The sequence below is a fragment of the Mustela lutreola genome, chromosome 2 (genome assembly GCF_030435805.1).
Source record: "Mustela lutreola isolate mMusLut2 chromosome 2, mMusLut2.pri, whole genome shotgun sequence".
In the NCBI taxonomy this organism is placed as follows: domain Eukaryota; kingdom Metazoa; phylum Chordata; class Mammalia; order Carnivora; family Mustelidae; genus Mustela; species Mustela lutreola.
The window spans coordinates 218,885,330-218,912,291 of record NC_081291.1 but is presented as its reverse complement, the minus strand read 5'-3'; the positions used below and the strand labels follow the sequence as shown (position 1 = coordinate 218,912,291).

Genomic DNA, 26,962 nt, shown 5'->3' with positions numbered 1-26,962 from the left:
GACTGCCGGGCACCGTGTTTTCTTCAGAGACCCCTGCTGGAATGCTTTGCTCATGACTTAAATGGAGTACCCTCCCCTTTCCTACCAGGTGCCAAGTCACTGACTTCTCGCCATCTCAAAAAATGAAAGATACATCCATCCACTGCCACCCAGTGACTCTACTTTCTGGAGGGGAAACTGAGGCACAGAGTGATGAAGTTACATGTCTAAGGTCACACAGCAGTGCATGACTGCTGGGTGAGGATGATAATTCAAGTTCAGGCCAAAGCACAATAAACCCTACAGCCAACTTGCTTGATTTTTCCAAAGAGGTGATGAAACAGGTTACTACCCTCCGTGTCCCCCCTGTTCCTTGTCCACCTGCTCTGGCCCCACATCCTGCACATCACACACCCAACAGAGCAGCTCCTTCAGGCTCCGAATCACTACTGCTCATGAGTGTCCACTATTTGGAGATCTGAGGTCCTCAGGGGCCCCTGCACGGGGGAGAACCAGGACATGGTGTGGCCTTCGGACAATTTAAGTTTGCTTCTTCACCTCCATGTGGACGAGCTGGGAGACAGGCCACATGATTCTTCTTCTTCTTCTTCTTCTTTTTTTTTTAAATAAAACTGCTCCTCTTAACTGGCTATGGCAGGGTAAGATTGGAAGGATGGACACTGGATCTAAGAGGAGAAGGAAAATTCTCCTCACCCGACTCCTGGTCAACTTCCTGCTTCCTGTTCCAGTCTGTGTTTGATGAGCTGCTTGGCTTTCCAGAAGAGTTCTCAGAGTGAGGTCCATAGACAACTGTGGGGCTCTGGTACCCTTTCAGGGGATCCTCAATGTCACCTTTGCAAAAGCAAAGCAAAGGTCAATAAAACTGCTGGGGCCTTAGCGCTAAACTGTCACAGCCATCACTGTCTTTTTTACCATTGTGTACTCAGCGGGAAAAAAAAAAAAAAATAACAGAATAAAAATAACAAAAAAACAAAAAACAAAAAACGAAGAACTCAATAAAGCAGTAAAAACGAATTTTCTTCATAAGTGAATACACATCTTTTTAACTTCTAGGTAATCCGTGATACACGTAAAGGACTGCTGCACCCTAAGGTAGATGGGCTGTCCCAGGAAATGCCATCTTTGGTCCTAGTTGGTGACGACACCTTCACAGCTGGATTGACATTGCCTTAGTCCATCTACTAGGAAATGCTGTCCTGCATTTTTGTGAATTGTGAGTTAAACTCATCACTTTGTCCGTGATCAGTTAAACTAATCACCATTTTTACCTGCCAGAACAACAGACAAGTTATGTCTCTTGGGTATCTGACAGGTATGTCCTCAAAAGGAAATGGAATGAGTCTGTCACTTCAAAGAGGGCAATGTAAAGTGTTTGTTGCCAATGATAACATTTGAGCTTTCAAATGAAAATCTGAATTTTTGAAAATCTACATCTGCTGCTGTGAGCTTGGTAGATCCCAGTACTTTCTGGGTAAAAGTCATGATGACAGCAACTAAGATGATCGTTTGATATTAGCTGTTGAAATGGGTCAACATTTTGAAGCAATATTTTCCAAATGACTAATGCATGATGTTAAAAAAATCACACACGGGTGAAGAATCCATTCAAAGTGCAAGACAGACCAGTGGAATTTATTATAATCATAGGAAAGTTTATTGATAGGGTTTCATATTCTAACTGCAATGAACTTTGAAGAAACTTGCATTTGCCAGTTTTGGTGTAGGATATGTCTCCCGAATGCTCCTCTGTTCGATTACATAGCTGTGTGAGGCCCGATTTCCTTCAAAATATATCACAAGACAGAATGTGGAAGAATATACAAGAACCCAGCTCCCTTCTTTCAAACGAAACATCAAGGAAATCTGAAAACATGCAAAGCAATGCCACACTCACTTTTTGGGAAAAAGTTATTTTCCACAAAAGCATTAATGTTATTTAAAAAAGTAATTGTATTTTAAAAGGTTTTCTAATTTCTAATACAGTGAATACTGGTGAACAGTGGTGTTCTGGTAACTGTTTTAAGAACCAGCTCCCTGACAGGGCTTGAAAGGAGCCTTGATTTGTAGTGTCTGCTGATTTTATGACAGAAATACTCTCATCTCGATCACATTGAAGATACCAATACGTCACTGCTGCAATTCACCAGGTGAATGAATTGCACATGGTAACAAAGGGTTACCATGGGCTTTAGTTTCTGTAACTATTAGGCTGAATCACATGAAACTGCCAACTTTGTAGATAAAAAAAAGTCAAATATTGACAATTTCGCTTGGTTCAATGCCAATTGGTTCAATTGGGGTGACGTATTGGGAGGGGCTCCTGCACACCTCTGATGTAGCCCACCTGTTGGCTGGCATCATCACTAACTTTGAAATGTGTTTGAGAACCCACATCCCAGGACCATCACCCTCACCTCTAGTAAATCAGATCGTCAGGCATCACGGCGAAAGTTCCTGAGCCTCAAACCCTAATGGATTCCTCACAGAAGCAGCCAACAATTTCTTCTGTTACCTTTGCCAATTCCTTGGCCAAAACAAGACAACCGCATCTTTCTATTCTAATCCCCTCTTAAAAGCATTTTTTGACGTAAGGGAACACTTTTTCGGGGGGGGGGGGTCCTTCAGGAAGAGCTTACAGCTGGGTTGCAGCGTGGTCATGATTTGCTGGGTGACCCCATGTGTAAAACCAGTTAAATGGAGATGGGAGTCTCAGCAGACTGGGAACTGCCGGGGCACCATGGGTCGGGGTTCACTATCCTCACTCCGCCGACCCTCCTCCCTCCCTGCTGGGGTAGGACAAAGGGACTCTTACAAGGAGGCGTTTATATAAACAAAATACTTTATTATTTGAGAAAGGAAAGGCGAGATTACAAAATCTTCATCCTTAGGTCTGTGCATTACCACACCAAAGGGTTACCATGGGCTTTAGTTTCTGTAACTATTAGGCTGAATCACATGAAACTGCCAACTTTGTAGATAAAAAAAAGTCAAATATTGGCAATTTCGCTTGGTTCAACCCCACATAAAACAAGCCGAAGACTAAGATTCCCTTTGGCAGCCAGATGGTCCCAGTCACATGTCTGGGGATGTTATAAACAGATGTCTCAGTGATAAACATGTCCTGCTTGAGAAAAACGTCCTGTGCTTGGACACTGGACCTGGTCTCCTGTAGGTGTTGGGACTGAGTCCTCCCGCCCCAGCGCTGGGCTGCCCAGCCGGCCCCACCACTCGGTCCCGCAGCCTCATCGCGGGGACGGACTCTTCCCTGGGGACGTCAGCCACAGCTCCCAGCGCTCCCCGCACGGCCCTGCACTGCGAGGGAAGCCCGTGCGGCCCTGAAACCACGTTGGCTTGCTCTGTTCCAAGCACCCCGATGCAGGCCCACCCCAGAGGTCCTTTGAAACAACCACGACAGTCTCCACGGTGAGCAAAATGTTTTTCACATCGAATCTTCCAACGGATTCTCTTGCCCGCCTCACTTGTCCTCTCTTCGCCTCTGGACATTCTGCCTCCATGGAAACAGGAACACAGAGCTTGGGCACTGAGCAGCAAGGAGCGGCCAAGTGTCCAGATAGCCCGGGCCTCGACAGCTTGAGGGAAAAGTCGTGTTTTGTTCACGACCAAGAGGCTTCCTGAAGATCCCCCCCTCTCTGTCCCCCACCTGCCCCGGGCTGGCTTCCGCTCTGGACGACATGTTTAACTCCCCATGGAGTGCAGATAAAAATAAAGCTTTCTTACAAATTACATTTTTTTCCAGGGAGTTACCTGCAGTCAAAGTAGCTGCTACATAAACTCCTCCTGCTCTCTGAAAAGGAGCCACATATTTCCAAAAATAGCATTCTTATTGTAATCATACAGGATAATCTGGGGTGCGGAGGTGAGGCGAGCGAAGGAGACGGCTGGTCGGGGAGGTTAGCTGTTGGGGAAACACAGTTGAACTAAAAAATAAAATCGGTCTTGTGTATGAACGGATTTAAAGGCATGCACAGAAATGGAAAACAGATGCTATTTGTCAAGAAAAATACCGCTTTATAGCTTTTACATTACAATTAAGGAGAAGGCAGAGGCGGGATGGGCCTCGAGAGAATAACATTAAGTGTTTTATAAAAATTCCCAAATGTACAAAGTCTTGCCAGATAATCATCCAGGCAAAACCAAACAGAAACAGGGACTGACCCTCTTCGATGTCTACCTGTAGGCATGTTAAATGTAAATAATACACACTTTACAACTCCTCCGTCCGCCTGCGCAGACCCTGGGCTTGCGGAACGCGGTGCGTGCTCCTCGGAACCGCAGAGACACCGGGTGTCTGCGATCTTTCCAATACGCGTACGGAAGTATTTTAAATTACAATATACAGTTCTCGTTAAATAGGACTCTGAGAGGACTTTGACAACAATTATTAAGATTACAGTCATATATACAAACTAACTTCTGAAATGGCACGGCTGTCTCCCCACACCCTCCGCCTCGCTGAACCAAAGAGACCGCTTCTGCCTTTGTGATTCTTGGCAGCCAAAGGCAAAAGTACATTAAAAAAAAAAAAAAAAAAGCCAAAATGCGTGTGCCCGAGACACGCTTGCTCCTTGGAGACTATCCCACGGCCTGCACGTCCCTGTCACATGGCCTGCTCGGAGCCAGGACGGCTTCCCAGCACTTCTTTCTTGGTCACTCTGAGGTCACAGCATCATACATAGCGCGTTCCCGTCAGTGGGCTTTACAAGTGAGAAACCATGCTGCTTCGGGTGAAAAGCCATGGTTTCCAGTGAAATAAGGCCACTGCTTCTTGGGGACTCTCCTGGACGCGTCCAATCCCGCCTGTCAGGGTCACTGGAGCGGTGGGTCGGATGGCCGCACTCGCAGCCCCCCGCGGGCCTCAGTCCTCCGTGTCCGGCTGGACGCCCAGGATGGCGTGCAGCTCCTCGGGGGCGAAACCCAGCAGGTTCTGCAGGTCGCACACGAAGCGGTACACGTAGCGCTTCCCCGACGTCTTGTGGATGATGTTCTTGTCGTAGTAATAGCGCAGCCCCCGGCTCAGCTTCTCGTAGTTCATCTTGGGCTTGTTTTTCCTCTTTCCCCACCGGCGGGCCACCTGCAGCGGGCACAGGCGGGAAAAGAGTTCAAATCTGCAATTCAGGAAAATGAATGACCTGCCCCGGCGAGGAGTCTCATGTCTGCTGCCCCCAGAGAACCTGGGCACTACAGAAGGGGCCCAGGGGTGTGGTGTGTCCCAGCACCTGCAGCGGCACGGAGGCCCTCGCTGCGTCTCTGGGGCGGAAGCAGGGCAGGTGGGAGAGTGAGGGTCCCCCGCCCACAGCACCATCCCCTCCTGTCCCCGCCCACAGCACCGGCCCCTCCTGTCCCCCGCCCACAGCACTGGCCCCTCCTGTCCCCGCCCACAGCACCGTCCCCTCCTGTCCGCTTGTGCAGCAAGGCTCCATGCCGGGGGCAAGCGTACCCAACCAGGCGGGAAGTAGTGTCTCTCCCCTCCGAGCCCCACAGTCAACAGCTGCTGGCTGGGGCTCTGAGCCATGTGACATTCTGCATTCTCTAAGGCTTCTGCTTCCCCAGGGGATCGGAGTGGGCCAGCGGCAACAGCCTGCACTCTAAGGCTGCCTGAGATCACAGGCTACTTTAACATTGTCCTGGAGGGGAGAGTATGGCATCTGCCCTTGGCCTTCCCCTCCGGGGTTTCCGAGTGCCTGCGCTGAGCGTGGCAGAGCGGCAGTGGCCAGAGGACCAGCCCGGGCTGCCGGGAGGTTAATTCCCCACCAGTGGGAAAAGGCACATTCCTGAGGCATTTTCAGATGGTCAGGAGACAACCTCACTTAGCACCTGGGCCTTTTTATCAGATGAGAGAGCAACTCGCAGAAGCCTGCCCTGTGCCCACACACATACCCAGAGAATGCTAGAACTCATCTGCAGCGGGGAGCCCTTCCTTGGGCCCCGAGAGCTGAATCTGTGAGCCCAGAGTGATGAAATCAGGGTTCAAAGCCCAGAGACTGACTTCCCAAGCGCTGGCTGTACCTCGTCAGGGTCGGCGAGCTTGAACTCCCAGCCGTCCCCAGTCCAGCTGATGAATGGCTGGCAGGATTTGTCCGAGAGCAATTCCAGGAGAAACTGCCACAGCTGAATAGGTCCGCTTCCTGGGGGAAAGGGGCGAGTTGTATGTTTTTATAGATTTGAAGTATGGCAAGGCTTTGGGCCTTTCCAATGGAACAGGCTGACCGAGGAACGGGAGCCCCTACTCTGGGCAGGGAGCCAACAGGAAGGCACATCTCCCAAGTGTGGTGACAGGACACCTGCCAATGGCATCAGGCGAGACACACATTCTGGGGTCTCCCCTCCTCCCTCCCCCTCCTGAAAAAGTGGGCACTTCACGCCCTTGGCTGCTGAGTCGGGTCTCTCTGGAAGAAAACTCAGGGCCACCAACTCTTCACTTTAAAATTCCTCATTCTGGGGGTGCCTGGCTGGCTCAGTGGGTAGAGCAGTGGCTGCGAGTTGGAGCCCCAAGCTGGGTGTAGAGAGGATTTAAAAATGAAATCTTAAAACAATAAAAAACTCCTCATCCTGTTTAATTGTTTCTTATGTAATAAGTTTCAGGGTTCCTTTCTAGAACCACCCAGTGGGACCGGGGTGGGGGTGGCTGAAACGGCCTTTCGCCACAGAAGGAGGCATGTCTCATGGAATCCCAGGCCGCGGCTTTCCTGCCAAACGGCGGCGGGTAAATTGCCTCATCCAAGACTTGGTTTACTCAACGCCACTCGGTCACCTGGGGTTGCCTCCACGGCCTCCCTGGATCTGGTGAGGTACACTTTGGTTTCCATATGCCTTTTCTGGATTGATACTTAGAACTGATGTCTTGTGAGGAACTATTTTAAAGATGAGGAACAGCTCAGAGGCAAGGTGCCCCTCCCGAGATCACACACCCATCAACAGTCGTTCCTCAAGACCCAGTGGCCATCAGCCATGAGGCTGTAAAGCACCAAGGACGGGAGTTCTGGAACCAGGCACAACCAGGTTTCCCATGTGACCGTGGAGACCTGTCTGCCTCTGAGCCAACTGTCCCACGGGCCCAACAGGGTCGCGCCCACCCCCGCCGGGCTGCTCCAAGGACAAGCAACTCTATGTGCCTAGTTAACCGCACAGAGCCGACAGTCAACAAATGGCAACCAATATTCAAATGAAAAACAGCAAGGGGCGCCTGGATGGCTCAGTCGGTTGAGCATCGGAGTCTTGATTTTGGCTCAGGTCATGAGCTCAGGGTCATGAGGTGGAGCTGTGTCATGACCCGTGCTCAGTGGGGAGTCTGCCCTGGATTCTCTCTCTCCCTGTCCCTGGGCCCCCTCCCCACCTTGTGCTTGCATAGGCTTCCGCACTCCTCTTTCTCAATAAGTAAATAAATAAATAACTGAATAGATTTAAAACCTTAAAGAAAACGAAAAAGAAAAAGAAAGACAGTCACACCATGGCTGTTTATTTTCTTACCAGCCCCATTCCTGTGGGTGTTCGGGATGACAAAAAAGAAAAAAGTGACTGCTTCTGTACTGAATATTTTAAGTAGGCATTTTTTAATCCAGTGGCTCCATATGGTCAAAATAGGAAAAAAAACACATTTAAAGACCCATGAAGCAATGAAAAAAAAAATCTTGGTGTTTTTGCTAAAGCACTGGAAATATTTGGTTCTAAAAACAGCTTTAATATTTGTCCTCTGCCTAAAATAGCTCTCGCCCAAATCTTAAAAATAAGATGGATTTTAGAAGCAAGGAAGGTAAACAGTCCCCGTGATGTTTGAGGCCGGCTCCGCTGTCCCTCCCTGGGCCAGTTTACATTCTTTGGGATTCGTGGAGTGGGTGAGTCAGAGCTGAGGCCTCCACAGGCCCAGGCCCCCCAGGCCTGCTCCTCTCCAGGCTGGCCGAGCACATCCCAGGGAGAGGGCGGCCCGTGGGCTCCCATCCACGCCACTGTGCACGACGGTTCGTGCGAGCTCGGCCTTCTTCGGATTCAGGGGTACAGCCTGCCTGATTCAGGATGACAGCCACACATCAAGTGTGGGCTGTAGCTACAATGTGCTCAGACCAGAAACAGCCTGGAGGAACATGGCATTGGGTCAGGGCCTTGGGGAGGGCCCAGGGAAGGCCGGTGTGATGCACTCACCCGTGAAGCCAGCCAGCACTGCCGCGGGTATAACCGGTTTGCCCTGCTCCACTGGGTCGCTCCTCTCCTGGATGTAGTCCTTGAAGGACATGGTCGGCTTATTGAGGCACAGGGACTGGCTGCAGTCATCCTCGAAGCTCTCAAAGGACGGCACTCGCTGCACGTCAAGCAGCGATGACTGGCTGTTCCAGGACTGCAGCAGGGAGTCAGAGCTCTCGAAGCTGTCCGTGCCGTTCTCGGAGGAGTCGTGGTCCCGGGGCTTCCCTGGCAAAGACAGCCGGGCACAAATGCTGACTCTCCAGGACAGCGAATCGACTGGTGCTGCCGAGCGATGAGGGGCAGGGGGGTGGGCGCATGGGTCCAACAGGCTGGTCTGGGGGCTTCAGCAACCCCACTGCGCCTACAGCCCGCTGGTGCAGAGTCCTGGACTTCTCGCCAGGCTCTTACTCCTTACGACAAATGCTCTATACAATGACATCCTCCACCCACAGGAGCATGGTTGGGGGGAGGGGAGCACGTCCTCACGGGATGGAGTATTATACAGCAATGAAAAAGAGCAACCGTGTGCCCCATCCAACAGCATGGCTGGGTCTCAGACACACGAGGAGCAAAAGACCAATGCGAAAGAAAATGTAACGCAAGGATTCCGTTTCTATAAGCTCAAGGACAGGAACAAAGGATCTATGAGGACAAAACTCAAGACAGTGGTTTCCTCCTGGTGTGGGGAAGCTGTGGACTGCGGGAATGTCATGTTCCTGCACCTTCTCCCAAAATATCCCACCGCAGTGGGGGGGATCCCGCTGCAACAGCAGGGGCCCTGTCTCATTCACTCAGTCCCCGCAGCGCCCAGCCCAGAGCCTAAAACACAGCAGGAGTCCATGCATGAGAGCAAATCCGTCCCCTGTGGGGACAGTGCGGGACAGCTGCTCAGGACGCAGAGGAGCGTCTGACTTCCTCCAACAGCTGAACACAGGCTACACTGTTTAAGGAGCTCCTGTCTCTGTTCTACTGTGGCTCCTGGCAGCAACCCACCCCACTGGCTGACGGAGCTCTCAGGAGCCTGACTTACCGGAACCGCCGGTGAGCAGGTTCAAGTTGCCGCTCGCGAAGTCCTGACTGATGGGGCAGTAGTTGACGCTGACGGTGCTGAGTCGAGACTTAGGGAGCATCTGAAACTCCTGCTCGGAACCGAGCATGCTGGACGCTGAGGAGGATGGACACACGTCCAGGAGGCCACCTTTGGGGTAGTTCTGGGTCTGCACGCCATACGCTGCCTGCTCCATGCCGAAGCCTGGGATAGAACAATCAGATGGCAGAGCTATGAGGCAGGAGCGACGGGGTCATCAGAGACCCTCCGTGCCCTTGAACCAAATCAAATGCACCCAGTTCTGCACGCTCTAACCCTCTCCAAAACCGCACGGGCTTTGGCAGGCGCTTTCCCGCCAGCTCCTCTTCTCAAGCCGTTCCCGCTCTCAGCCGATAAGCCCTTCGCCCAAACGCCTGCTGCCTCTGGACCATGATGCGACACCTTGACGTGAGCACTTCTACGGCCCTAGGTTATCAAATGCTTTCATGCGACTCTCGGAGTGGCGCAGGTCACTGGCTCTTTCCGCTTCCGAGGGCAATAAGGCTCAGAAAGACCAAGTGATTTCCCAGCCAGCATGTGACTTGTAAGGAACATCCCCTCGCTCTGCTGGCTAGGGTCCCCCCTCCTGCCCTGTAACCTACACTCATCAGTGTCACTGACCAGAAGGAAAGACCCGAATTCCAGGACACTTCTTTAAACTCCAAAGATCAGAGCAAACTCAGACTTGCTTTCTACATGCCTCCTGTGCCTGGACCCCTACTTATTAAGCTAACTCGGCCCACAGCTGCTCAGCTCATTCCTTCCACGCCGGGCTCTCTGAACTGCCTCGGACCGCACTGGCCAATGTATAACACAGCCATGTAGGCAATGTCACATCTTCTAGAAGCCACAGAAGCAAACTAAAAGAAACAGGTGAAATTACTTTTATATTTTACCTGTCCCTCTATTACCAATGATCATTTTAACATGTAATCAGTATCTAAAATTGATTAAGGAGGCATTTTACGTTCTTTGTTCCATTAAGCTTATATTCTTACCACACGTCTCCATGTGGACCAGCCACGTTTCAAGTGTTCAGTGGCTCAACGTGTGGTCACCTGATGGGACAGCACAGGCTGAGAACTTGCGCAGATTTATTTTTATTTTATTGATTTATTTTGGGGGGTTGGGAGTCCCAATTTAATAGAAAAAATTAACACCAAGGTCTTCAGGGCAGAACTGATTGGACTGACCTAGTGAATTGCTATTAATCCAATGAGGGACTGAGTTGAGGTGTGAATTTTCTTCGTACTGATCTTCTGTCTTTTCTTGGTTTTCTGGAAAACAGGATTGCAAATCGAGGTTAAAACTATGCAAGAAAGAATATTTATTTCTAAACTACTGCTATATGATTATTTTAGGATAATTAAATGCATTTATGTTTCATATTTAAGCTGACGGGATTTGGTGTCACTTGGTCTTTTTCAAAAACTAGAGATGACAACACACTTTCTAATATCCGGAGTAAGTTTTCCAGAGTGAATGCTATCACTGGCTAAGTGAAATGTTCTGCTGCATAATTTTAAATATCTACACTGATTTTAATTCATCCGTGCCAACAACAGACAGTTAAATATTTATGAAGTGCCACGTGTCCCAGGGGCTGGGAATACAGTGGGTTAGTAAAGAGGACCCAGCTCCTGCCCGCTTGAGGTTAGGGTTTGTGGCTTCAAACCCCACATTTCTCCAGGGCGAGATGAGCTCGGCACAGAGAGGCCAACAGTGCTATGGGACCCTGAAGGTGCCACGGTGCACCGGGACCTTGAAAAGGTTAGCATTCTTGGTGTGTGCTTACTTCCTACAAACACACTGAACCACGCATACCCACAAATCCACACCCTCAAACTTACAGCCTGAGTGACGGTAAAACAGGCCCAACCTGCCAGTGAACAGATTTACCTGAAACTTGTCCAATCAGACTTGTTCAAATTCAGAGAGAATTTGGGGGTCTCCAAACATAAGTGTCCTTGGCCCCCAGAAGCCACAGCCAAGAGAGGGTGGCTGAATCCCAAGGTCTTTTAAAGATTCTGAGTCTGTAAACAGTGTTGAAACTCTGTGTTTGAAACCAAGTGAGCGAGGACTATTGCTCTGAACTCGACCAAAGAACTAGTTTTCTCATATTTTTAACCTAACCCCTCACTATAGCTTTTCCTCTCCTTTTTAACTGGATATATTTTTAATACTGCTGTCAACACTCTCTTAAGGTCTAAACCAAAACTTTCTATAAGATGAAAGTTCTTTTGTTCAATGGCCAGTCTGTGTAATGTCAGCATATAAATATGCATCAATTATGTCTGCCTGTGTTTAAATACATAAAATCAGAAGAAATTCTTGATGCTGGATTCCATTTGGTCTTAGGAAAATTCATGGTCAAATTCACAGAGCTTGTCTGAATAAAGGCTCCCTTTCATTGAGGCTGACTTTCTTCTTTGGGTTCCATAACAAGGGACTTGCTGGCCTCCCAAGTCTGAGGCAACACGTACGCCCCTGACGCAAGCCATCGGATCACCGTCAATAAGGTAGTCACTAAGGTTATTGCCTGGTGGCTATCCTTGATGCCAGACACACACAGATTAAAAAACCTATAATCGCTGCCACACATTTGACTCACTCGGTGGCATTCTCAGGCGATCTTGCTACACACAATCTGAAACCCCGACCTTACGACTGCGAAGCACAGATTCCCCCATCTCCCTTCCCTGCCACGGCTCTCCCCAACAGCGAGGCGCCCGGTTCCTTGGCGGGTACCTTTGATCATCTGCTCCAGATGCTCCCAGAGAATGTCGCCCACGAAATCAGGAGCCAGCTCCAGAAAGCGCTCCTTGCCCAGGTTGCACAACACCTGGCCATTCATGCCGAACCTCTGGAAATTGACGTTGACCAGGCTGAACTCATTGGTGGCCCAGAGAAGCCACTGGCACACTTGCTGCTCGGTCCACAGCCAGGGGTCTGCCGGGGAGGGAAGCAAAGATGGACACAGGGAGAAAATGGAGTTACTCCGGGATCTACTCACAAAGTCCAGAAGCATTCCAGAGACTGGCTAAAGAAGCAAGACACCCCGGGGAATTCTAAGACCCTGACAACAGTGCTGGATTAAGTGTTCAGTCAACAGGGTCCAACTAAAAACCAGCGCAGGTGAACCACATCCTTGCCACCCTGTAAGATGCTCTAAGCAAAGATGGAAGAAAAAGTTGTCTCAGGCAACTGCAGTCAGATCTGTTGTTCTCCTACAACACGGACTCAGGGAAGTGCCTGGAGAGCACTTACTCTTTGGGATGCCCAGGCGGCGCTGCTCCTTCTTGAAGCCACTGAAGGTAGCTTTTAAGGCCTGACTCATGACAGCCTTGCTGCACGGAGTTAACAGAGGCAATTCACAGTTGGAAGAGTCTAGAAAGAAAACCCAGGGGGACATGAGGACTTTAAGCAGGCAAGATTGGAGAGAGAATTTAGGGGAGAAATCTTAGTTTTCAGGAAGGAACAATTCCAACTGCAAACCTTGATGGCATTCTTTTTTATGCTTTTTTAAAGATTTTATTTATTTATTTTACAGAGAGAGAGGTCACAAGTAGGCAGAGAGGCAGGCAGAGAGGGGGGAAAGCAGGTTCCCTGCTGAGCAGAGCGCATGATGCGGGGCTCGATCCCAGGACCCTGAGATCATGGCCTGAGCTGAAGGCAGAGGCCTAACCCGCTGAGCCACCCAGACGCCCTGTTGATGGCACTCTTCAAAAGAGTATAAATATTGGGGGGACGCCTGGGTGGCTCAGTTGGTTAAGCCTCTGCCTTCGGCTCAGGTCATAATCCCAGCGTCCTGAGATCGAGTCCCACATCGGGCTCCTTGCTCAGCAGGGAGCCTGCTTCTCCTCTGCCTCTGCTGCCACTCTGCCTGCCTGTGCTTTCTCTCTCTCTGGCAAATAAATAAAATCTTAAAAAAAAAAAAAAAAAAGAGTATAAATATCAACAAAAATTGGGGGATGGGGCAGCAGAAGTTGAGAAAGTATTATACATCTCATAACAACACTTATAAAAAAAAACTGAAATAGAACTTAAGCTTTATTTTATTTTGCAAATTCTTTTGCAGAACATGATTAAAAAACCAATTACCCTTCATTGAAATTTCTATCTAAAACTCTTTTATAATTTTTGGACACTGAAGGAAAGTAATGGTTTTGGTCAAAATTTCCAGGAGAGGCGAATGTGCAGGGTAGCACTGCTTCCATTAAAGTAAACAGAAGGCAAAGGGACTCTTTAGCACCTGTAAAGCCAGCGCACCTGCAATTTTTAATGAAAATCTCCTCTGGATTCCCTCGGTAGTTTCAAGAATGATCAATGGCCGGCTCGGGATGGCAGGCTTATGCAAGCCTCTGTTTTTTAATTAATTTTCTAGCACCTACTTCACAGGACAAAGTAATGTCTGGAATGTTTCCAACTAATAACCCTATCACAGTAATTGCATAGGCATTATCTGACTGCTATCCCTTTAGAAAATGATAAACAACAACATTAAGAACTATAGAAGTAAATGCAAACGGGCAGGTATAATTTTGCTGCCCCAAGACTCCGGGGCAGGGGATGATCAAACCTAACGGTGAGACCCTAGAATGAGAAGCTGGAGGGCACTTTCATGGTCTGCTTTGCAGGTGCCCCTGGGACAAGGGGCATGGGTCTGCAAGAGGGATGAGAACATCCCATCCCTGGAGATCTCAGGGCCCTCCTGCACTCTGGAGTGTGTCTGGCGGTGCATGACGTCAGGACCCTCATGCCATTGAAGAAGGAAAACCGTCTTTTCCCAGGTCCACAGTCACTATCTGACTTTTCAAACCCGAGATTGAAGAAACCAACCTTTGTCGCTTACCAGGGGTCACGTTTTTAGTAACTCAACTGTGGGAAATCATGCATGATTGGTCAAGTCTGAGTAACAAATTACCATGAGAAATGGAATCCAAGCCTGTGGGCACCTCTTGGAGAGTTTGCTCTTCACTGAGCGAGGGGAAAACGGCAAACAGGGACCCATCGAAGGTGTCGAAAGCTGGTTGGCGCTGCAAAACAGATGGAAAAGGAGACTGAAATTAATATTTAAACTCACTTAATTACCTGTTTGAAACGTGGTCCATGGTCATCTTCCCGATACACCCTGATGAAACTGGCAATTATAAAGCCATAAAAGGAAATGACCAGTCAATGATCCAACCAGACTTCTTGTCAAAGTGATGGAAAGGATTCTGTTTAACTCTGGATCATTGCGTCGCCCTCACGGAGTCAAGATGACTGGGAATTTCCTTTTAATGGCCTAACTAATTTCAGTGAGTAAACTAAGTAAACAAACCTAAAAATGATGGGATTTTAGAACAGTGTTAGGTGGGACTTAGAGACCTGCTGGTCCAAACACCTGGCCCCTCTGTCCCATCAAGGGGAAACTGAGTCACACGCTCCACAGGACAGTTTTAGTTAGCTCAGTTACTGCAGTTAAAGCGAAGGCAGATGACTGAATGAAACTTGGAAAACAAACATGAAGCTAAACTATTTGTGGAAGCATTTATTTTTATGTTCAACCGTGAAACGCTTTAATTGAAACTAGATTTTCCCCCTCATCAATTCCAATGGTTCAGAAGATAGTAATACGTATGAAAACATTCCTCACAAAGGATTAATTTCATAAATGTAGAGATTTTGAAAAGACCCTTGCCCCACATCATCCACTGAGGGGAAAAATTTCCAAAGGAAAAGAGGTTTCAAGTTAAACTCTCTAGAGCTTAGGAGGAAGAAGAGGACAGAGACACAGAAAAAGATACTGTGTGTCGATCTCTGATAATTCATCTAACATTTATGAAAGAGAGAGCCTTTAGTGTAAGTAACAGAGAAGAGTCTTGATTCATCACTGCCTGCCTTGCTGAGGAACAACGTAAAAGATGGTTATATTTTTCCAACATAAACTGGAAAGCCCATGTTATGTGTAACACAATGACCCATCTGTTGAGTCATCAATTTAAAAAATGTGCAACACATTTACAAATAAAATTGGTTTGGGTGCTTTCTTCTTAGAAATGCAGAACAATGCATGACGCATTACGTAAGAAGGCAGGCAGAAGTTGGGACTCTGCTGAAAACACTCAAGGCAATGATGTCCCAATGATGGTGGAGGCCAGCCCCCCAAAGTCCAGGACAACAATGTCCAAATGCCAAAACCCTAAGGGGAGAACCAATCACGTTTGAAATCCGTACCTAGACATATGAACTACTTTAGGGTTAATTTTGGTGAAATAGCCCATCAGTTTTTAAAATTCCCACTAGCCTTTCCCCGGGTGACCAAGAAATGCCTCTCCTTTCCTTCCTGTAAGTTCTTTTTTTAAAAATCAGGAAGCCAAAAGACAATACAAATTCGCACTGTGTATTTCAACACCTCAATTTCAGCAATAACTGTTTCTTCTCCAAACCCGAAATCACATGGGCATCATTGAAGCCTTTTTAACTTATAGAAGAATATTTCTTCCCAGGGGTATGGTTATAAACTTCATAGTGCAATTTCTCGTATGGTTTCTGCCACACTGAAAACAGCTGACCAAATCAAACCAGAGAACTGGCTGGGTTGAAGTTTCATGACCTTCAACCATACGTGACCTTCACCATACAGTCTCTGTACCCATTTTTGGCTCTTTGGGCTCTCCCAGACAAATAACCTGCTAAGGATTCACAGCAGAAAATCCAACATGACAGAGATACATAACTCCGCAGGCTTGGACGAAGTGAGTCTAAAAATCACAGCCCTGAAACGTGCTTACTACACCATGCTAAGAAAACAATCCTATCTCGCTGTCATGTTTGGAGAAGGCAAAGGGGAAATGGTCAGTTTGTGCTACTCGAGAACGTTCCCCAAAGGAACTGAGATAGCAGCTACATGAAATTTGATTATTATGCACTGGAAAAAGCTCCTTCATTGTTCATCTGTGTTTTGGTTTACGCCAACAGGCAAAGCTGCTCTCTACAGCCGGGAGGACAGGCACCCGCCGCCCCACGGGCACCCGCCGCCCCACGGGCACCCGCCCTTCTGAAGGAAAGAAGCCCCCCAGCGGGGCTGGTCATCCACCGCTCAGCTCTTTCCTTTCCAGTTCTCCTACAGCCAGCCCATCGCCCCGGGGAAACTCACTGGGGAACTGAATAGCAGTGGAGACAGCTTCTCCGAGAGCTCTGGCCTACTGAGAATCATAGGATTCTTCACCTGCCAGGAATCTCAGAAATAAACCACAAAAGCCTCCCCATCTGCGAATTAAATGGTTCCATATCTTGGAAGACAAGTAGAACAAGCATCAGGAGACCCATTTTATAGACTACAAAACTGAGGCCCAGAGAGCTTAAGCAAACAATCCGGAGTCACACAGCCCATAAATTAAAAGGCTAGGGCAAGAACCAGTCTTCTAGAACCCAGCATGTGTCTTTTTTTCTCCTAGAGATTCAGTTCTCCAATGTTTTCTAAGAGGTTTTAAATGAAGACTTGCTCACTTACCTTGAGTGTCCCTCTGTAACTGTTAGACACAGGGGCTACCTGGTCCATGTTCTTGATTCCAAAGTCATTCATCTTGAAGGAAAGAAAAACGAAAAGACGTAAAGAAAGAGTTATGGGGGCAACAAATCACGCACATTTCTAATGAGTTTTTACTGGCTTCATCAACCCTAATTCTGGGGGAGTCTGTCAAGGTCTACAGCAAGACAGGTCATTCAAACCTGAATGCCAGTTCTTACGTAAAAAGCCCTTTTCACAAAGGGTAGGCTATTTGAGTAATTAAATAATAACGCTGATTCTCTCCAGAATTCCACGTAGAGATAAAGCACACAGATAAAGTCACTTTCTGGTTGGCAGGTCAGGGCCTCCCAAGGGAACCTGGCTGGGGGAGCTAGGCCAGGAGGACCTCATCTTCCCATGATGGGAGCAGGGTGCGCTGCTTTTCAATGCCATGTCCATGGTCAGCTCAGGGTGCAGGACACCCTCAGGGAGAGAGGGGTGCCAGGCAGGCACAGGCCACGCCCATCTGCTGGGGGCAGGGGGAGGTGAAAGCAGTCAGCTCAACCCAGGAAGCCCTGGAGGACCCAGATCCAGGTCAGCATGCTGGAAAGAGCTTCCTAGGGCCCAGCTCCTCCCTGCTAAGGAAGAACTCCCTGAAGGACAGAGCAGGTTCCCAGAGCCACTGCTCCAGGCCAAACCCCCTGTGTTGTCCCAGACCCTCCCGTGGGGACTACACCAACTCCAAATAGGTCTGCTCTGTGTGTTGCTCGGCTGCTCATTCCTCCAGGGGCAAGTAATGCTGGTCATGAACGGAGCAGCCTGTACTTGCTTCTGCAAGACAGACCTGCGCTGACCCACGCGGCAGTAACCAGCCACTTGCGGCCACCAAACACTTGGCACAGGGCTAGGATGGGTCGAGATGAGCTCCGCGTGTAAAATACACAAGATTTCAAAGCCTTGGTAGAAAAAAGTAAAGTAGCTCAGTCAGGTCTTTGTATTTACTACACGTTTATGTAATATTCCAAATGCATCCGGTTAGTTGAGATATACTGAAATTAACTCCACTTACATTCCCAACATTGAATGTGGCTGTTAGGAAACTTCTAGTTTTTATGTGGCTTGCAACTGGGCACCGCTGGAGACCAAAAACTGAACTTGGAGCCCTACCACAGGACGGGCCAGTTGAGTTCTACATTAATAAGTAAGAAAGGTACCAAGATAATGCCACCAGAGTGGTATATAAAAATACAGAGCGACTGAAACTAAAACTCCTTTTTGAAGAAGCCGGGCTAGCATGAATGGCAGTCACCTTTACCCCATGGGGCGTGCCTCACTGTCCCCCATCCTGGCTTTCCAGCTTTGGAACCAAAGGTCTATAGGCAGCTTTACAGGGTCCCCCTAATTGTCTTCCCCCATAATCTCCCCTGGGCGCTGCCACCTGTTACAACCAGGAACTCTGAGTAATTAAAATATTGTGCAATTGATAGGGCTTATGGAGGTGGCAAGTAGGACATTTCCCTGTGACTACTTCGAGTTTGTACTTTGTCTTCTCTTTATGATCAACATTATGGCTCAACCAGACCTCCCAAGTACTACACACACACACACACACACACACACACACCCGCGGCTAGAAAGGCAACATGGGAGGGGGGTCTAGGCCACAGAGCAGGCAAGAGGCACTGGTGAAACCCTCAGAGTATGAGCAATTATCATGGTGACCTGTGAAGGCTGGACTAAATTAATAAATAATAAATCAGTAAACAATAAATTAATTGTCCTATGGGGCAAGAGAGGAGCAGAGGAAGGAATCTGTTCTGGATCCAAAGTGGCCACGTTGGTTCGGAATCTCTACTTAGTGGGTCATGCCATCCACGTGAACTCAGGCGTCGATATGCACTAACAATGGCCCCTGGACAGGATCCTACTGACAATAGCTAAGCCCATGCTGGGCGACTACACATTCCCCCTTCACTGAGTCTCCCTGGCATTTCTGAGAGATGGATGTTGTCAACATTTTACAGTGATGTTGCATCTTACTAGGCAAGGGAGACCCAGAGACCTCTGGTGACTTGCCCAGGATCACACAGCTACTACACGGCTGACTAAGGGGGCACAGGGCAGATCAGTCCCAGCCGACGGAGCTGCTCTGTGAGAAGGTAACTGGGATGATGAGGCATGGGCCTTCTCCCAGAACATCACCAAGGAGTGGAGAGCACATGCAAATATTATTAGACCCTGTCCCAGCTCACCACTATTTCCCATGGGACATGGTCCTTAAGTCTGAGCTTCAGGAACTAAATCTTATTACCTGTTGATTAAATAAAGAAACCTCACACAGAAGACCCACATGAAAAGACACCTTAACTGTTACCAGTGATCCCTCCTGAGCCCACTAGGCCAGCTCTTTTTCTAAGTCTGGTTTGCAGACAACTTGCCGACTTTAGCATACATGTTCTCAGCCTCCCAGAGGTGGACAGAGAATTGGTATGGAAAGCCATGGGTAAAGTCCGCCTGATTTTTGGGTACAAATACCAGGAGAAAAAGCAGTCTACCACTCCCACCTAAAGAGCTCTAATTACTAGCTACAGACTACGATTCTTTTGTTGTCCAGCTTTTAATCTGTTTTTGTAAAAACCATGTGGAATCAGTGTCCCTCCACTGGTTTCAGGCAGACACATAAGGAGGGAAATTGAAGTTCACTCCACAAAGCTTGTTAAGAGGGCAAGTTCCTCTGCCCAAATCAATTTCAAATTTAGGGCAAGGTAGTGTTGCCCTATCGATTGCTGTTTTTGGACAAAACAAAAGAAAACCGGGCAGAAATGTGTGAGCTGAGAAGAGAGAAATTTTAAAACAAAGAGCCTAACAAAAGTACCCTTTCTGGAAGGACTGATCCTTTACCAGAGAGATCAGGGCACAGGTTAGTATCTGGGTAAATCAGAAAAACAAAACCAAGAACAAACCCATTTGCCACTTTGCAAGGTTGGTTTGCTCTTTCTTTCAAAAGTTACCGGTTTGTAGAGAGGAATGACTAACGCCAGAAATGAGTGAATATTTCCCTGCAGGGCCCACAGTGCTAACCCTTACTGTACTGTGATATTACTCAGAATTTTAATAAACCTTAACTTGGAGATTTATCTCCCTGATTGGTGGAGCTGTGGACAGGCAGATAGCGCACGGGCGCTTCCATTGTCCAGGACGAACAGAACCTCTTACTGGTGAATTAAAATAAATTACCTCTATCTCCAAAGGGCTCACTTCTTTACTTTCTAAATAAGTAGCTCGGCACTACCAGTTTAAGCTACCCTGAAACTGAATACAGGCCAGTATTTTAAGTCTCCTGTGCTCAAGAGAGAGAGAGAGAAATAAAATCCAAAACAAAACCCAAAACCCCACATTTGTAAGTATGAATTCGAAATCCTTTAAGAACGCGAAAATAAAGGCAGCCGCGCGCACCCACACCGCGTTTCCCACGGGCTCCCACGCTCGCCCCGCGCCGCAGAGGGCCCCGATCCAGAAGTCCCGGGGCGCCCGCGGGGGTCTCCCCTCCTGGAGCCTCCCTCTTCCGCCGCCCCTGGCCGGGCCCCGGAGTGGCCGAGCAGGTGAGCCGGGACGCGGCACGTTTGCGCGGAGCTGCAGCCTCCAGGTGTGGTGGGCGCCCCCGGGCGCCCGCGATCCCACCGGGCCCGGAGCGCTCGGGTAAGCCGCCGGCATTGCCGGGCGCGCCGACGCCGCAGCGCATGAGCCCGCGGGGCGCCCTCTGGAAGAAGCCCCCCACCGCACCGCATTTCCTTTTAAAAAAACAAAAGCAAGTGAAACAGGCGGGCGCGCCCCGCCCGGCCGCTCGGCTAGCCGCGGCCGCGGCCCAAGTTCGCAGCCCGCTCGGCGCGTCACCGCCGGGCCCACCGGCGTCCGGCCCGCGCCCCCCTCCCCGAGCCGCCCCCGAGCCGCCCCGGCACCCGGAGCGAGCCCGAAGCCGGGGAAGAGTCGCCGCCCCGCCGCGACCCCGGCTGCGCTTCGCGATCCGGACTTCTGCGTTACCCGCGTCCCCCGCCCGCGGTCTGGGTCCCCGGGAGAGGACCCCCGGCCCGCCCGGCCGCCCGCCCCGGGCCCCGCTCTTACCGCGCCGCTTCGGGCAGGGCCGGCGGCGGCTCCGGGCCCGGCTCCGCGGTGCGCGGCGGACGCAGACGAGGACGAGGGCGGCGGGGCGGGGGTCCGGGCCGCGGGTGCCGGCACCTGGGCGGGGGGCCGGGAGCCGGGACTGGCCGGGCGCAGGCAGGCGGCTCCGGGAGCTCGAGGAGGGGCCGCGCCGCGCTCTGCGCCGCCACCGGAGGAAGTAACCGGCCAGTCCCCTTCGCGGCGCGCTCTTCAGAGCAGGGGGAGGAGGGAGGAGGGAGGAGGGAGAAAAGACGACAGAGGGGAGGGGAGGAGGGGAAAGGGGGAGGGGAAAGAGAGGAGGGGAGAAGATGGGAGGGGAAGAGAGAGGAGGGGTGGAGGAGGGGAGGAGGGAGGAGGAGAAGCGGGGGCGGAGGAGGGGCGGCGAGAGGTGAGAGGAGTGGAGGGGAGGGAGAGAGCCGAGAAGGGGTGGAGGAGGGAGGAAGCGGGAGGGAGCGAGCAGAGGAGAGGGAGGAGGGCCAGGAGGGAGGAGAGCCGAGGAGAAGGAGGGGCGGAGAGGGAGGCCGAGAGGAGGGGTGAGGCGTAGAGGGAGGGGAGCGGGGGCGGAGCCGGCTCCTTCCGGCCGGGACGCTGCGCGGCGCCCGCTGTCACCTGGCCCGGTCCCTCGCCTGCTGTTCTGGGACCGCGGCGCGCGGGGGGCAGCAGGCCCGGCGCCCCGAGCGGGTGGGAGCCCGGGGAGGTCAGGCGGGGAGTCTCTCCTGGGAGGACTCGGTTTCCCCCACCCTTGTCCTGAGGGGTGGTGGCACCGAGTGGCCGCGGGGCTTGTGTAATGAGGGGCTCACAGCGGCCCCATCTCTGAATCTCCTTTTGGCCTTACGATTTCTCATCGTTCTATCCCGAAATGCGCTGAAACGATAAAGGTCCGAGCTGGGCCCTTGGCTGGGGCGCTGAGCCTGCCCCGCTCCGGGAAGCCCCAAGCCTCCGGCATCGTGTGCGGGGCGCCCCCTAGAGTTGGGCGGTGCCTGCATGGTCACCAGCGTTGGCGAGGCTGCTCCGGGCGAACGAATGCTTATCATGCTCCAAACCGTGACTGTTCCCACTTAAAAAGTGTAAGGGAAACTGAACCTTAGGGTAAATAACTTGCCGGGTCATAAAACGTATGAATGGGAAATTCGCGGCTGAAACTCAAGTTTATCTGAGTCCCAGTCACGGTCAGAACCATCACCCCTACTGCTGGTTTCCATTGCTACAATTGAGTCCATGCGTAGAAATAAGTGCATTTCCTACTCAGCTTCTTAATATCTTGGAGAAAAATTTAGATTCCTCAAGGTGGTAAAAAATAAAACAATCCGGCTTGGGGAAGGCCAAGGGACTGAAAGTTGGCGCATCTATCTCAGGGACTGCAGTGCTGGGAAGGGAGAAGAGCCATCTCCCTTCTCCGTTACCAAGGCTGCCGGTTTCCATGGCAACCCTAAATCCGGAGTTACCCGGATAATTGAGATACTAGTGCACTGTAATGTTTCCAAGCACCTGAGGGTCTTCAGGTGTTACTAGGCATGAGTCAGAGGCAGGGTCTACACAGCTCAGATAGCCCAGGTGCAGTGGAGTTTTGCTGTTTCTAGGAGACTGATCTGATTCTGATGGCTTCTCAGTTTATATTCAGTCCTGGATCAGAAATCATAGATAGGTCAAGAAGGAGTTTCATAAATGGAATGCAGATCCATAGTAAGTTACCATGGAGACGTGAAGAGTATGCTACTTTTTTTTTTTTTTTTCACTGTAGCAGAAAATACTGACTCATCTGGGCCCGCTGCTATAGCTAATAGAGGGACTTTTTCCCCAGGCAACTCATTCAGCCCTTGATAGTGTCTGAGAAGCTTGATGCCTACAGCCATCCTTTTAAGCTCAGCGACCCTAAGTGGGACTGCCTCTTCTTTTGCCGTAGCACCAGCTGTCATGACCTTGGGTGTTCTGTCCAAGTTCAGAGGCTCCCTGAGTCGTTTGATGTCCACTGCTTTTGGGGGACGCCATCTTCCCTCCTGGAGGGGCCGGTGTGGGCTGGGGGCTTGGAGGGGAGTTCTGCTTAGACTGGGCAGTGTTCCGACATATCTGACCAGAAAGACATCAAAAGAGGAGTGTGGGAGACAATCCATTCCTGAGTATGATTTTTCCTTCTGCTCTGACTTGTGGAGGCTGGGGCCAATTCTCTCCTCTACAGAAGAAAAGAGGATTATGGAACCTATGTCATCAGGCTGTAATGAACATTCTCCGTAGAACCGAATGTGTAAAGAACTTATCAGAGCCGTGAGTACGTGGTAGAGAGAATCTCAAAATGATACAGCTATTAATTTTCTTTTCCTAAGCTCTTCCCTTTTCATTTTATGGAAAACCCTTGGGGAAAAAAATACCATATACATGAAAAAAGAAATCAATCCTACCTTCTCCGATGTAATGTGTGAAGCCCAAATGAAAATAATCTGGTCACAGGCATGAATGGTGGAGCTGAAGGAGATGTAGGAGGCAGGGGAGAGGAAGTGGGGTCATGCGCCAACACCAAATCTTGACTCCAACCCAAGCCCCTGTCGCTCCTTGATTTCCCTCTGTGCCCTTGGTTCCATGCTGTGGCTGATCCCCCTCTATGCTTGGACAGTCATGCACACGTAATAAAACGGCTTATCCTAGCTCTGGGGCGATATCAGGGTTCCCAACATTTTTTAACCTTCCTGTTATTAGTCGGTTTCCTAGTTACTCAGTAGAACTAAAACCTGGCCGTCTGAAGCCTGTGATTATTCACCTATTATGGCTTGATTCACAGGGAACACCGAGCTTTACAGTAAATTAAACCCTAATAAAAGTACGGCCCTTGTGCTTGCAGATCAAAAGTCGAACGTGTTAGAAGGAAATGAAAAGTCAGAAGGCACGCGGGGTGAAATGATCAGATGTACTATGTCAAACTGAGCTTAAAAGCCGTCTTCACTCTTTTCCCTTAAGAAAGAGGGAAGCTCACGGAAGAGAAAAAGTGTATTACAGAAGAACATATGTGGTTAAATACTAGATGTCTAGAGACTAAAATGAAGGTAAGAGTGCTTTAGAATCCAGATGTAATTATTAAAAATGATTAGCTTACCAAGTCATTTTGTAAAAATAAAGAAAACAACAACAACAAAAAAAAACAACAAACCCCCCAAACCAAAAATACTTCCTTAGAAACACGTCTGTATTTACCTTGAACTCCAAATTGGTAGTCGATGTTCAGTACGTGGTGGTTTCCACTTGTAAGCTAAACAGACGTCATTTGGTCTGTGGTGTATCATTTATTCATTAGGCAAACATACTGTCAGCTGCTGAGCAGACAAAGACCAATGAGGCTGAGTCCCCACCCCTGAAGAAGTAAAACTGAGTCCACAATAATGTGAAAAATCACACACAAACAGAAGACTGGAAATCCTGGAGGTGGGGGTGGAGGGGGAATGCACTTAGAAAGCAGTGAATTCCTCTACTGACCACTTACACTGCAGTCACGGGGCGGGGTGGTGTCTGGCAGCAGCAGCTAGCCCACTGATGCATGGCAGGGTCAGGGAAGGGATGAAGTTGAGCTCTGTAACACCCATATTCCCCCACCTCCGGGTGGGCACACCGCATTCAGACCATCCAAGCCACTCTCCACTCTTGCCCTTTTGCAGGCTGGCACAGGTACCAGGAATCCCGGGCAACCTGGGGTCATCTGGCAGCTCCCAGCCTCCTGACGGGGTGGTCCCAAACTGTAAGAGCAAGCAGTATCTATCTTCTTCGTGAAGACTTTTCGGAATAGCGAGCCTGGGACTACCCTGGAGATCGGTAGTTTTTCTGGATGGCCCATTATAACTTCTTCCGCTGTTGGCAGCCTCATTTGTCCCCTGGGTTCCCTATGGGTACGAAGACATTAAAAACATGGTAGAGCTTACGGTCTTGACCTCTGAGGGGTAGGTTTTAGGGTCAGACTCTCTGGGTCATATCCCAGCTCAATCTTTCACTAGGCATCCAGCGTGGCCCTGGGAAAGTTACTTAACCTCTCTGGGCCTCAGTTTCCTTCTCTGTCAAGTTTGATTAATGGTGGTGCTGAGATTTCTTCCAGGGCTGCCTGAGGATGAAATGAGTTAGCGTTTCTAATGCACTTAGAGGGATGTCAAGCACACAGTTAAGTCCAAGTGTGCTGATGAAGACCAGTCCAGCAGTCCCTCCGACCCTGGAGAGCTTGGTCCCTTCATGCCTTCATCCCAGCCATCTCCGATGGATGCCTTGCTCTGCACCCTGAGCAGGACTTTGGTTCATGAAAAGGAAAAAGATAGACCAAGACCAGTGCCATCAATAGGAGCCCACGGTTCCCTTCACTGTCATTCCCTTGCCTTTGTGGGTGGAATGAAACAATGAATTTTACAATTGGAAAGAACTTCAGAGATCTGTAGTGACACCAGCCTCAGGAAACTGAGGCCCAAGGAGGATCAATTTCTTGCCCACGGTCATGGGGCTGTTTCTTGGCAGGGCTGGGACTGGGGCTGCTTCCAGGCTCACCTCCACTACTGCCTCCCTTATACGGCAGTAGTCTTGGTGCGTACAAACCACCATCAGAATCCACCGTGATATTAAACTGCACGATGACATGCTTTAGGCAAGTCTGGACAACAAAAATAGCAAGAGGGACCCTTTGTATTCTGTGAAACTGATAATCCCTAAATAAATGCGTCTGAAGTGTGAGTCAGACCCGCACAGATACATGATTTTGTAGCTGTGTGTGTGTTTTTTCTGAATCACAAAATGATTCCCACACTGTGCACTCAGCTGGGTAATGCTCAGAGCATCGGCCTGATTATTTACCCTGCAGACTGGAACACTGAACCACTGGTCTTCACACAAGCCAAGCGTTAGTCATCATTGTGCCCGTCTGCCTGGCAAATGATTAAGTAAGGTTAATGGACACACCACTCTGGTGACAAACTGAAACCCGGATTAACGTTTTTAAAGCTAAATACTGTAATATGCTTCAACAGGCCTGTGAATAAATCACAGAGACGTTCGGGGAATTTATGGGATGTCCATTCTTTTGAGGAATGGCTTTCCGATGGCAGCAAGAAGTTCCCCCAACTCTTTGCACTTGGGAATTTTGGTCTCTGTGTCTATTTCAGACCCACTGAGCTATTAGTACCTCTTGTTTGTAGCTGTTGTGGAAATCACACCTCCTCATGTACTTTCCTCCAGGCGGATGCTTTCTTCACCTCTAGATTCCAAACTTCCCCGAGGCACTTGAACCTGCACTCCCGTTCAGGTTGAAGGTGAGGAGGAACGCTGACCCTCCACTCTTAGGCGTCCAGGAGGAGAATCATTGGCACCTGTCTTTTGGAAGAATCTCACAAACATCACAGGAGCTTCTTGTTCTGGCAAAGAAATACCCCTTCATCAAATCAGAGCAGAGCTGACCTGCAGGTTCATGTTGTAAGAACCTCCACCCCCGCCCCCGTCCCCAACTTCATGGCTGGAGAAAGGGACAGATGGTAGGACCAGGCTTCCACTTGGCATCCTGTAATTCTTAGTAACTGTCTTAAACAAGAAGTCCACCTGCCTTTTGCACTGGGCCCTGCAAATGACGCAGCTGGTCCCAGGTGGGGCATTTGTCCCAGGCCTTTCTGCTCCCACACGGAGCCAACAGCCATGTCGCAGGCAGAGACCGTGTCTTCTTGGTCATCTTGCAGCATCCTTTCTGCTGTGACAGCAGGGATTCAAGTGCACTTAAAAATCTTTTTTAAAGATTTTATTTATTTATTTATTTGAGAGAGGGAGAGAGCATGAGCCATTGGGAGAGGTAGAGGGAGAAGCAGGCTTCCTAATGAGCAGGACCCCGACTTGGGGCTTGATTCCAGGACCCCAGGATCATGACCTGAGCTGAAGGCAGCTACTTCACTGGCTGAGCCACCCAGGTGCCCCAGAAACCCTGTTCCCATTCACTGTCTCCCCATTGTTCTTAAGTCCTAAATTACCACCAATCTGGGCACCTGGGTGGCTCAGTTCATTGGGCGACTGCCTTCTGCTCAGGT

General features: G+C 49.7%; 1 protein-coding gene across 1 annotated transcript; it reads right to left on the bottom strand.

The window, feature by feature from the left end:
• Positions 1-2,821: 2,821 nt before the first annotated feature.
• On the bottom strand, positions 2,822-21,139 carry ETS2 (ETS proto-oncogene 2, transcription factor). Its single transcript, XM_059164736.1, has 10 exons — positions 20,901-21,139; positions 16,782-16,853; positions 14,208-14,319; positions 12,551-12,670; positions 12,032-12,232; positions 10,477-10,560; positions 9,227-9,448; positions 8,158-8,421; positions 6,028-6,146; positions 2,822-5,092 (listed from the first exon to the last, which is right to left on the bottom strand). The coding sequence occupies exons 2-10, from the start codon at positions 16,851-16,853 to the stop codon at positions 4,877-4,879; spliced, it is 1,410 nt and encodes a 469-aa protein (XP_059020719.1). The 5' UTR covers positions 20,901-21,139; the 3' UTR covers positions 2,822-4,876.
• Positions 21,140-26,962: the final 5,823 nt, after the last annotated feature.